This window comes from Trachurus trachurus (genome assembly GCF_905171665.1).
Source record: "Trachurus trachurus genome assembly, chromosome: 3".
NCBI classification, from domain to species: domain Eukaryota; kingdom Metazoa; phylum Chordata; class Actinopteri; order Carangiformes; family Carangidae; genus Trachurus; species Trachurus trachurus.
Window position 1 is genome coordinate 10,840,417 of NC_139893.1, and position 12,536 is coordinate 10,852,952.

Here is a 12,536-nt window from a genome sequence, read left to right on the forward strand (position 1 = left end):
AGTAGACACAGTGTTTTGCTGGTATCAGGAACATTCTTTACGGTGTCTTCATCTGTTTAACATCAACACCAACCTGTTCTGCATATTTCCGACAGTCGCTTTAGCTGGGGTGGTTTTGCGTGGTTAGTTCTCAAGTGTCACACGGGACGCAGCAGTATGAACGTGCGGGACATGGACATATCCGTATTTGCATTTGGAAATCATACTGTGAAGAAGAAGCCATGTTTTTTGCCTGCTTATAATCTGTTATATCTCCAGTTCTGTGAAGGGCTGCGGGGTTAACGTGCTTAAATTTTCATAATGCACACTCACTCAGCCAGGATAATCTGAGGTGTAGATTCGTTGATAGTAACCGAGGCCGTTGGGTTCTGGCCTTCAGGCTCCAATACCATCTACAAATGCTGCGCCCATAGGCCTTGGCAAGCTCTCTCCTGCTCTGGAGGTACTAAACCTTGTTCCACTCACTTTAACCTGGTAATGTCTTTCTTGTCATGTTGTTGACATTTACACAAAGCTACATTGATTCAGCCGATTTCTCAACTCATCTAAGATGGAGATAAAAGAGTGGGCTGATGAGGGAGAGAGAAGATAAAACAATAAAACATGTTAGAAATCTAAAAGTGAGCTCCGATAATTGTTTCATTATGCACCAATAAGAAGCAGAAAAATAAGATTATTTCCACTTTACAGACAGGGATCTGAACTTTTTGGTTTGTTTGTTCCTCCTTTATATCTGCATGTCTCTTTTGAAAATATTAATCTAAGTGTCTTATAGTGATATAGTATATTTTAGGGTAAAATACCAAAAATGTGGACAAGTTTATCTGAAGTAATGCACGCTTTTATTCACAAGTCGAGTATAAATTCTGAATGCTGGTGCTAGATATGGATTTCTGGTACGGGTTAGTCATTATGAGGGTTAACTGTACATAAACAAATCCAGTAACTAATGTAGTGATGCAAATGATTCACACCTCTGAATGTGCAGCTTACTTCCTTACCGTCCTTTTAAATCCTCTGATCAATCATTAACACTAACCAAACTTCAGTTAAGCCCCTAATGAGGGTCAGGTCAAAATATCACCTCCTCTGGTATTTACTGCACACTTGTGACTTTGTTTTGGCCGCGGCAAATCAATCTATGAGTGGTTTAACCTGTTGAGGCCACGCTGAAGTGTCCTCTGTGTTTGTGTGTGTGTGTGTGTGTGTGTGTGTGTGTGTGTGTGTGTGTGTGTGTGTGTGTGTGTGTGTGTGTGTGTGTGTGTGTGTGTGTGTGTGTGTGTGTGTGTGTGTGTGTGTGTGTGTGTGTCTTTCTGTGGTTGCAAGGACACCTTCTGGTTTGAAACTATCACTGTTTTGACATTTTGGGTGAGAAGTAGGTTTAGATTGAGTTAAGGATCTAAGGAATGCACAATGTCAATGAGTCTCTTCACAGCTAATGTGAGATAAAAATGTTTGTGTGTGTGAGAGAGAGAGAGAGAGAGAGAGAGAGAGAGAGAGAGAGAGAGAGTCAGTGTTGAAGTCTTGAGCAATTACGTACATTTGAAAATTTTAAAACAAAAGATTTGTTCTTGTTTTGTCATAGGAAAGACTCCTGTTTATGTGGTACTGGGAAATTCTGAGTGCTTTGCACGGAACGATCTGGATCCGTGCAAAAATGAAAAAAAAATATTGAATCAATTTTTGTGAAACATCTAGAAAAAATTCTAAAATATCCTTGTAAACTACCAAAACAGATCAGTGAAACGGCCAACATATAATAGTCTATGAAAAATGTTAATCAAATATCAGAAAAATCTTAGTAATCAAATCTCATGGTTAATTTGTGCCAACATATCAAAACCTCATTGCATCCTTGTGCAGCAGAGCAGACCTTTGCCTCCTTGGCCTATTTTAAGTGACGGACGCTTATTTTGTTGGCAAAAGTTAATGAGGAGCAGGGTGTCACTTACTGTGGTGGTGTACAATGTGGAACAATACTCTGCATATACTGCAGTCAGTGTTTGTAGTCGAGTTTTCTTCTTTCTCACCTTTGACAAAATGATTCCTCTGGATTTAATAAACAAAAAGTGCAGTATAGGATTTCTGTAAATTAATATGTATGTGATTCTGTCTACACAGGCCAAAATATAGCGAGAAAGATTACAGTAACAGATTTCTTAGCTTTGGTATTTTCTCAGTTTTTCTCCCTGGTCTGAATGCAGATGAATAGTTCAGGGGACCGCAGGGCCTGATGCCTTTTGTTTCCAGTCATCTTGTGCAGGATTTCTCACGCTGGTGTGTGAAAAGCCCAGAGCACCTGTGAGATCTAACATCCACCCCTTGTGTTTCTCTCCAGGGCAAGATGATTCTCAGCTAAGACATAAAATATTAAGGGTTGTGAATCTTGGCTGGCAGGAGTCTTTCCATTGGCAGATGAGAAGCAGCAGTTAAGGTGTCACTAGCTAGCTCATAACTACTGCTGGCAGGATATTTCCTGGCTCTTAATGAGAGAAAGACGGTGCCTCAACCCTGACCTATTGAATCTGAATTTATTCAAACATTTATGTAGTTTAATGTACAAGCAAGTGTGTGGCTTGGTCTGTCCCTGTTCAGTGTTTAAATAATAATGAAATGAGGTCTGTTTACAACATAGTTAAACCAAAAATAATACAAAGAAGATTTGCAGACCATGTGTGCAAGACAAGAAAACAGATGTTTATTTTAGGTTATAGAGTTGTACGTGCAGACTGTACGCTACAAACCAGAAAACCAGCACCATGTAATCCAATATATTAGCTTCACAATACCGACTCCCTCTGTGAAGCTTATTATTTTCAGTTTTTTGCTGAAACTGTGCCAGAGGGCTGTTGATTTAAGTCTTTGTTCTTCCTGGGGGGGGGGAGCTGAATGTTGTGTTTGTGAATAGTTTGATTGTGAAAAACTAAAATAAGCTTCCAATTGAAACTACTTGACCTTTAACATCTGTATTCTGACTCTCTCTCTCATCGTTGTGTCTTTTCTTTTGCTGCAGTTTGTCCCTTTTCACTTTGTGACAAATTCATTGGATCTTGTTGGTAATGGACACCTGTAATTAGTTCATCCATCTTCCTGCCATGTTGTCTTTTCCTCAGGGTGATTTTGCTGTTGCTATTAGGAGCTGGCAGTGATGCAGTGCTATACATGAATACAATGGTCTTGAAATAGAGATTTGTAATTAACAGTTATAGGTATGGAAGTATAAGTATGATCAGGATAGACTCTGATCTGCTCTGATCACATAAAGTTGTTGTCACAATTTTAAATAAACTGATAGATAGTCCAGTTGACTTTTTGAATTATTGCACTCATGGTTGTTGTTGTTGCTGTTGACCTCTACGTGTCCTACGTGTCCTCAAGTTTCCGTTTGTGTCCCACTACCCCACATGGAGTATAGTCAAAATGTCACTAGGTCATGACCATATTATATGATCCGCCCTCAGGTTTTCCTCTGCTTGCCATGGATGTTTTGAGACGCCGTCTAACCACAGTCCACAAATGGTTTCAAATACATGATCTAGATTTATGTTTTCCTTCAGGGGAAGGATCTGTGCTCACCGAGTCTGTTTGACAAAGCCTGTCACATCACAGGGTTTCTCTACAGAGTTATAGAAGCACTGAAGTATTTAGTGACTGCCAGAAATGACAAATACCTTTGTCATAACGTGGTCGAACAATTCATCCTACAGCCTACAGTTGTGGTATCTCCATATCCTGTGTTTTAATTTAATTTTTTTTCTGAGTCATCTGCTACTTCCTTGGCAGACTGGCGGAGCCCGTATGAACAAAAGCATTGGACCGATTACAGGACTGTTTCCATTCGCTAGGTGTACCCAAGAAACTGGGAATTGAGTGTACGTGGAGTATACGGATTAATAATGAAAGTTCATTAAAAGTTGATTTTCCTGTCAAAATCAAATAAAACCCTGTCAAACTAGGTATAACTACCTAAAAGACAGCGTGACAGCCAGTTTCTATAATACGAATGGAATGGGGTTTTCTTTGTTTTTTTACATGATCCCTTTAAAACATTTGCGAGCCGCTTTAGGTCTGTTTACCTCCAGACTGCATTAGAGACATTTTAACCTTGTGTAAAGTTGTTCAGCCATCGTTTAATTTAAAATCAAAGGTCACTTTTGCTTCCATCTCCCACTGCAGTGGAATATTTTTGCCTCAGGACAAGTTAAGTCAAGGTGAACTTGGTCTCAGCTGAATAATTTTACATACATTTATGGTATGTAAGTATTTTTTGTCCCCTTCCTCCTAATGTCACTGTATACACTGTATAGATAGATAGATAGATAGATAGATAGATAGATAGATAGATAGATAGATAGATAGATAGATAGATAGATAGATAGATAGATAGATAGATAGATATTGAAAAGACATTATTTTAGCTCATTATATCAGTATTATTTATGTCATGGTCGACCTTCTTGCTGCTCCGTCTTGTGCCTTCTTCTCGTCTGAGTTTTGCAAGAGTATTTTTTTTTATTTGCAGAGTTGAGCAAGACGTCATGAAGAGAAATGACGGCGTTCATCTGTAACTGTCTGAACAAGCCACAACCTGCAACCAAAAGAAATATGACTACAACTTTTCTGTCTCCATGCTCCTGCCTTATTTTATTTACTCACTGTTTATGCTGATATAAATCCTGTTTCAGCCTGTATAGCACAGAGGAGTGAGCATGGCGTGAATAAACAGGTGACCCCTAAAATCATTTTTAAATTTTAGTAAAAACCATTCGATCAAGGCCTGAACAACTTTATGCACTGTTGCGGTCTCATGGTGTTTGCTGAATCCTGAATTCTTTTTTTCCTCCAGTCTGCTGTGGTTTGGCTTAATTAGACTTTACACCAAATCTGCTTAAGTAATTAATAACTGAGGGTGTAGGCTTAGTCTGGGGAACAAATTGTCATAAATCTGCAAAATGGCAAGTCATAAAACTTAGGAAATCAGGGCAGAACGACACAACAATGTGTCCAAACTCTGAAGGACAAGGTTGTGGTTTGGCCCGGCCCGAGGAGACCGTCCTGATCCCTTTTGTTTGAAGCAGTGATAGTTATGAAATGGCTTCTCAAATTACTAAATTCTGCATTAGGTTTCTAGTCTTACATATTTGCGCTTTACCGTTCTATTGTGAGTTTCTCATCGCCTCAAGACTCAAACAACAAACCTTTTCCAGTGTGTGCCAAATGCTGACCCAGAGCCAGCCATTTTATCAGTTTATTCCCACTTTCTTATCAATAGAGTCAACAGCTTCCATCAGACGTTAGTCCAGAAGGTTTCCAAAAACCAGACCTCTGTGATGCCACGGGCTATTTTTAAACCATGTTCACTGTGATTGTGGATGGACTGTGCAAACAAAGAGTGTTGTTGAGTCTTTGTCAACACATCATCATGAACTGAAGGAAATGAAAATGCTGTCACACACTTTTGGGAGGAGAAATACGGTATATGAAAACACTGATATCACTCTCATGTTTGTAGTGTAAATATGAAGCTGCTGGGTACCTTAGCTTAGCTTAGCATAAAGATGAAAAACAGCTTGGGAAATAATGAATAAATAATCAACAATAAAAAAACAGTTAATTTTCAATCTTATACATGGGTTTTGTGCAGATTAAACACACTCACTGGTGAGTTTTAGAGCTCTTAGGTGGATTTAATGCAATGGAATCAATCTTTTTCACTTCTAATAGTAGTAGATATTTTCTAAAATGTTAAACTATTCCTTGAGTCAGCTCTGTAACTTGTTCTTTATTTTCTAAAGTCTTTCTTCATTTTGCCATTCGTTGCGCAATTTATCTGAGATGTTGCCCGTAAAAACAATGTCACCTTAATTTTTGCACAGACGGTTTAATCTTGATAGAGGATGACTTTGTTGAAATTTTTATGTCTGAAATGCCATTTAGTGATGCCTTCTTGTGCTCCTTTATGGGTTGGGCCCCTGGGGACACGGAAATCAACTCACTGTTATAAAACAGTAAGTAGCTTATAAATTCACTTTTGCAGATTCCTTAGCAGCCTCAGACTGAATGCGGTTAGTATGGCAGCTTGGTGACTTTACACCATCGGTCAGTGTGTGTGTGTGTGTGTGTGACATTGCCAAAGGCTCTTCCTGTTGCTTCAGCACGGTTTTCCTGTGAGCAGGACAGATATGTTGGCACACCAAACATTTTGTCGAACAGATCTTTTATAGGCGACTGTACGACGTTCTCTGTCATCATCACTTTGTTTGTTGGAAGTTTTGTGCAAAGGTTAAGTTATCGGATTGTAAAAGCGTTACATCTTGTACGTGTTGTCGTCGGTAAAATACTTTGAATTCCACTACTGTCTGAGATCCTGCTGTCATGTGAAGCTTAAGTGTGTGTTTATTGTCCGCTGGTAAACACCGAGGTAGGTAGGTAGGTGGGTAGATGCGTTGGCGATTCTGATTCATTGCCAGAATTTAACAATGTTGTCCCAGTTGTACACACACCTAAGTAACACACAGTAATGCTGACTCTGTTGCACTGCTATGAGGGTATTACTTTGACTTACCCACTCTGTTTTCAACCCTGACTTTGAGCGGGGTGGTTCGGCCCTCACTGGAGCCTCAGTGGGCTGTTTTGTCAAGTCAAGGATAGTGGTGGTGGGTGTTTGTTGAGAGCAAGTCATGTAAACTGATGCCTGGAGGTTGCTCCTCCTGGTCACCTCAGGATTAGCCGGACAGAAGGAACTACATGCCACACAAACCCCTGCCTGAGCCCGGTGGGACACGAATGGCTTAGCCCTTTTTTTTTTTTTTTTTTTAGGCCTTAGTGACTTTCACTCTTTCAAGCTGTGACTGTGTAAGAAACAGTATGTGCCTTTTTCTGCAATCATCATCAGAGTGCACCATCTGAACTCTCAGATTAGTGGGATTACAGGGGAGTTGTTTACATTTCTAACAACTTCTCCTTGTCACTACAGCTCTTTTTATGGGGGCTGACCTACAGTATAGACCTTCTACGTCAGGAAACAGAAATGCATATCCTCCTTTAATTCATGGTAATCCAGATTAATTGAAGTAGAAGAACGGCACACATGCACCATAACTGTGATTTCACACTTGTTCTCCGCTGTCGTGTGGCAACTCCTGTCTGTTTCTACATCAGCTGCCGAACAATTTGTCAAATACAGTGATGGTGTCATGGCACTTCCTGAATGCAATGATAATATGTGAAACTGTCATGGCTGCTGTTATGCAGCAGCAGCAGCACACACAGACTTTTTTATTTCACCATGTTTGAGTCATGGTGTGTGATGAAACTGTTTGGCGTACAGTCGCGACAGGCAGAAACGAGAGTTACCTGACCTATATTTCAAAGCTAGTTGTGAATGTGAGAAAAAAAATCAATGTCTTTAAACTATTTGAAAATAGATTTGAATAGACATGAGCCATTGGGTAATTTCTGTTCAATCTTGTTGGTTGAACCTTATGATGTTATTTGAGCCTGTAGTTTGTGTTGCTGTTTATCTGCATTGTGTATTATTTAGTTATCCTTTATTTAGTTAGTTATTATTCTAAACAGATATTGCAAATGCCCCCCATTTTCCGAATATGTATAATGAAATATGTTGATGTAATGGGTTGGTATTTTGGAGATGTTGGAGAGTTTTATTAACTTAGACATGACAAGCAGCTCGATAAGTGAAAAAACATGAATGTAAGTTTAAAATTCCTTGTGATATCTGAAAAACAATAGTGATATATCAGCCAATATTGTTTTATACCATGGGAACATAACATCACCAGACATGTATTTTAAGGAGTCCTTACATTTTGATCATTTATGAACAGTGACCAATAGCAGGACATCTGTCAGTGCTCTGACAATTTATTGTCTATAGGCTCTAATAATGATATTGACACTGTGCAGAAATATTACCATGTCTTGCATCTGTCTTTTTTGGCAAAGCTTTAATAGCTGAACCTCTGTGCTGCCAGACATATAAATGAATCTAGGAGCTAAATAAGATTGAATTATAGCTTCATTAGCCATGCCCCTCCAAGTGCTGAGTAATTTATCAGGTACAATAAGTAAAAACTGAGTAATTAATCAACTGCAGCTGAAAGTAATTTTCTGACCTGATTATTTATTCATATTAAACCAGATTTGTCTTACAACATGCACTAATTCTTGCATTAGCCTAATGAATGCATTAACTATGCATTCATTAATGGGTACTGAGTAAGCTTGAGTGTTGTAGTGGGAGGTGACAAATAAGATTAATAATAATATGTGGTGAAATTTTTTACAGTGATTCAGATTTTTTGTTGCAGTGTTGTCAAGTTATTTGTGTAATTTCCTGCACTGTCAGTGCTCAGTTCTTCATTTGAGTGTGGATAATGCTGTTTTATTTTCTCAGTTTCTCCACATTATCTCACGAGAGACGCAAACGCTTAAAAGACTTGTCCCCTGATCTGCGTTGCTATGGAGTCCCTGGCAGCCTTCATGTAGGCTTGGCTGTAAACATTTCAGGGTTGTTGTACATGGGTTGCTGCAGGTGCCAGCCCTTTTCACTGTTCTTTTTTCTTTCTTCCCCCTTCTACGCTTGTATTAATCTCCTTATGTACTAACAATGTAAGCTTAATCTAATCTCCCAATCACTTTTTGTTGAGCACTATACCACCTATTTCAATAAATCCACCTCGTGTGTTACTGTAGCTGAATTTTTCAACATCGGTAGGTTATTCTATTGCTTCATTTCTGCTTGACAGGATTCCACATGACAATACCTCTAACCTGCTGGGCAAGTCGAAGCACCGAAAAAAGGGTCTGGGAGCACAGTAAACAAGACGGGGAGAGGGAGGGAGGTAGGTGGAGTGGAGGAGGGGGACAGAAGGGGAGTTAAATCAGTCACTCAGCCAAAAAACCAGTGCCACGCCCCAGGTGCCAGGGCTAGTAAGAGCAAGCAGCAGGAATGTGAGGGAAATGAATGGGAGTGTAAGTCCTGCCATTCACATGGTGAGTGCTCTCTTTTTTCACCTTTAGCCTGAACTACTTACCATATAAACATATCACAAGGTATGGGCAGGGTCTAAAGAGCAAAAGTATTTAAACTGTTGGCTCCAAAAGTGTCTTACTTTAACTTTGTGCAGAACGTCTGATGTGAAACACGGATTTTAAGTGTGCGTGGTTTTGTTATTTATTTATCCTCCGTATACATTGGATGTGAGTGGGAAAGTGAATTTGTGAAGCGATAAATGAGGGGGCGGCCACTTTGTATTGAGCAAAATTGTATTAGTAGCAGAAGTCGACCTGATCAAAACTAACCACACGGGCTTGTTGTCTGTCTGTCAGTGTGAATATTTTTGGTCAGGCTTTAATCTGTCATTATGCAGATCATAGACGGACAGAAAATGAAAGGTTTTCCTCGGTGGTCAGTGGTCTGCAACAACATGACTGCAGTCTTAAGTTAAAATCAAAACATCACGTGGTGTGTGAGTCAGTACGGTTTATTTCCCAGCTAACGAGGCTGACCGTTTTTTTTTTCTTCTTTTTTTTCTTTTTCTTTAAATGTTCTCCTGTGTGAAAGGGACAGTGTTTTGTCACGTGTAAATAAAGAATACCACTCTGTCTGCTTATGAGGAAACACATATGCAGCAAAATGAGAATTTTTTCACTTTTTAAAAACGTCAAGGGGACTGTGGAAACACTTTGAACAGGCCAGCCAGTGATTCGAGACCACTGCTCTGAGAGAAGAGTACATATTTTCTGTCTGTGCGGTTGGCAATCTGTTTACTGGAAGGGCTGCTCACTCGGAGCACATGTTGCTGCATGTGCAGTCAGTCAGTGAGCCCCAAGAAGACTGAGTAGAGTTAAAGTGTAAATGCAGGGGCAGAGAAAGTGTTTTTGTGGAGGTGGTGGAGGGCGTTTGTGTGCATATGCATGCATGTGTGTCTGTGATTTTGTTTGGAGAACTTTGCAAATAACCAGCAAAACCACACTAGGATCCTGTGTGTATGTGTGGTTCAGTGTGAGTTATATGAGTTTGCTGAGCCCAGATTTAAGCTCCCTTTCTGGGAACCAGCATTCCCTGCTCTTCTAAAGCGAGCTGTAAGAGACTGGAGGGCTTTGGGAATGAAGAGGCATGGGCTGGTTTCAGTATGTCCCAGGTTTGTCTATTGTACACAGCGAGTGGTAACAATGGGAGGGTTAAGTATCTGATATACACACCGAACCCTGGGACTCAGCTGCAAGTAATTAAAGCTGGCAGTTGGCAGAGAAGAGAGTCAGGCGACTGTAATGGCCGCTCTAAGTTCATACCATAATATTTGGATGATGAATCAGGCTGCTAGTAAAAGTGTTGTCATACTGTTGACCCAAGGCTTTCTCCCCTGACCATGTCCTGTCGGCCCTGGGGGAGACACAGAGAAGAGAGGAAAAAGGCCTTGTGCGACCCTGCTGCCTGTTTGTAATGAGACCTGCTGTTTAGTTGGTATGCTACAGCTTTTCCTTTTGACCTCATTAGTTTTCGTCATTTGGGTCTTTTTTTTTTTTCCATCTGGTTTGCGCCTCCACTAACTGTATTCAAATTACCATGTTAGCTTCAATGAAATGGGCCAGGAGAGGGGACCTCAACAGGCAGAGGATGGTTAGATTGATAACATTTTACCGCACTCTTTAAGATATTAAAGTCATCTGTAAAAATGTAGCTTTGACATTAGCCTTCCACCTCCTTGTTTAAGGTTGGTGTAGGTTTAAGTGTTCACCACATTTTGTTTGGTCCAAATCCCCTAAAAGTTTTTGTTTCTCTAAATCAATGCCACCTACTTGGTTAGAAGAAGAATACACGGTGCCAAATGATTCCTCTGTGCATTTAGCCGTCGGCTGTGTTGCTTTGACATTGATATTGGGGTGGAAACTCATTTGACATTTTGAACTACGCTGGGAATCATCATACATACTGTATCTCTGTGCGCGTGTTTCCTCGTTGGTATGTTCGTCTTACTATTGCGCAAGATTTGTGATTGTCGTACAAGAATTTGTAACACCGTGATTACAACATGAACATGACATTCAGTTACATAATAAATGGCTTTACCGAGGAAAGCATGACGCAACGCGTCAACCACTGATGTACTTATACATTTGAATCGTGATTCACTAACGAATGCTGATCAATTCTTGTCAATATGTGGACTAATCATTCCTTTGGTCTGTCCCCTCCTTCTCTTTCAATAGAATCAGTGTATGACCTTCTTCCCAGAGAGCTGCAGTTGCCTTCCTCCAGTCAGCAGAACCCAAAAGCCATGAGCCAAAAGAGCGGCGGAGAGGCAGGGCCTCCACCTTCAGCTTCTCTAGCATCAGGTAGGATCCTGCTTCTTTTATCCTTATTTCTCATGAGCGAGCAAGACTGATCATGCCCCACCACCCCCCCCAAAAAAAGAAAACACAACCTATGTAACAGTCTATAGCTGTAGGCAAAACAAACACCTGCAAACGACAGGAAAGCCAGTCAGACAACCAGCGTGCTGCTCTGTGATCCACACGTATTGGTCCAAAAAGACAGCACCAGGAGGAAGTTACAGTGTTGGAGTTGAGTCAGCAGAGCGTGCCTGGTATATGTAGCTGCTTGTAAACCATGAATTATCTCTTTGAGGAGATTGTTATGATCTGCCATATATTTTGGTCTCTTGCAGCAACGAAGCTTTGAAATGTAAATCATGCAATATGGGGTTAAATAATATTTAGAGCCCTATGGCAGTTTTTTCATGTTGTATTACTTACTTAATGGTTGTAATGTAAGATTAATCAGTGATTTAAACACAGCAGAGCCCGTTAGAGCCTATTATTTCACAGCTTTGCATGGTCAGCACAAAGCATTTGGTTGTTTTAACAATTTTGTCACTTCTTTTTTTTTTTTTTAAAGAAAATTAGGAAGCTTTGCGTGGCTGTAATCACTTTTCTGACCATTTTACCCTTCCAAGGTGTAGCTGTTGTTCACAGGAGAAAAGCACATGAACAGAGTCCAGAAAGTAGATGTACTATTAATGACTAATTAGTGCACAATTGAAAGTGTTACCAGCTTTATTGGGTGATAAGCCTCTTGGTCTTTAGACATGTGTTTTTTTCTCTATGTCCGCACTTCTTGCAAATTTGAAAACATTTTAGTTTAGTGCGATGGTAGATGAGCCACAGATGTGTTGCTAGGGTTGTGATGGTTACACAGAATTTAATTTAAACAGACTTTTACTCGTCATTGGAAAAAGTTGTGTGTTTTACGCAACTGCCCAGAAACTCCAAGCGTGCTGTGCGTCAACTGTGTGGTGTTGATTTTATTGAAAACTCGCTTAGGGACATGCCATATTAAAGCACAGTAACTTTCTAGTATTACTTTGTAATGAGCTCCACATCATTCTCTAATCCTCGTGGCCACATGTGTCAAAACAGGTTGATTTAGCCATGAATACACAACATTGATCTGGATGTAATCTGACATTAAAAACCACTACAAAGGAATCTGACACCCCAGACCCTGCCTG

At 40.1% G+C, this 12,536-nt stretch overlaps 1 protein-coding gene across 3 annotated transcripts in view; it reads left to right on the forward strand.

The window, feature by feature from the left end:
- Window positions 1-12,536, forward strand: part of nfat5b (nuclear factor of activated T cells 5b) — a 31,981-nt gene that overhangs the window by 3,330 nt on the left and 16,115 nt on the right. For 2 of the 3 annotated variants that reach the window (XM_084001634.1, XM_084001635.1), the window contains exon 2: window positions 11,236-11,361. In XM_084001634.1, coding sequence (XP_083857760.1) covers window positions 11,236-11,361 — 126 coding nt within the window. Of the gene's footprint in view, window positions 1-11,235; window positions 11,362-12,536 lie in introns of those variants that run through there. The other variant, XM_084001636.1, reaches the window with a different exon arrangement.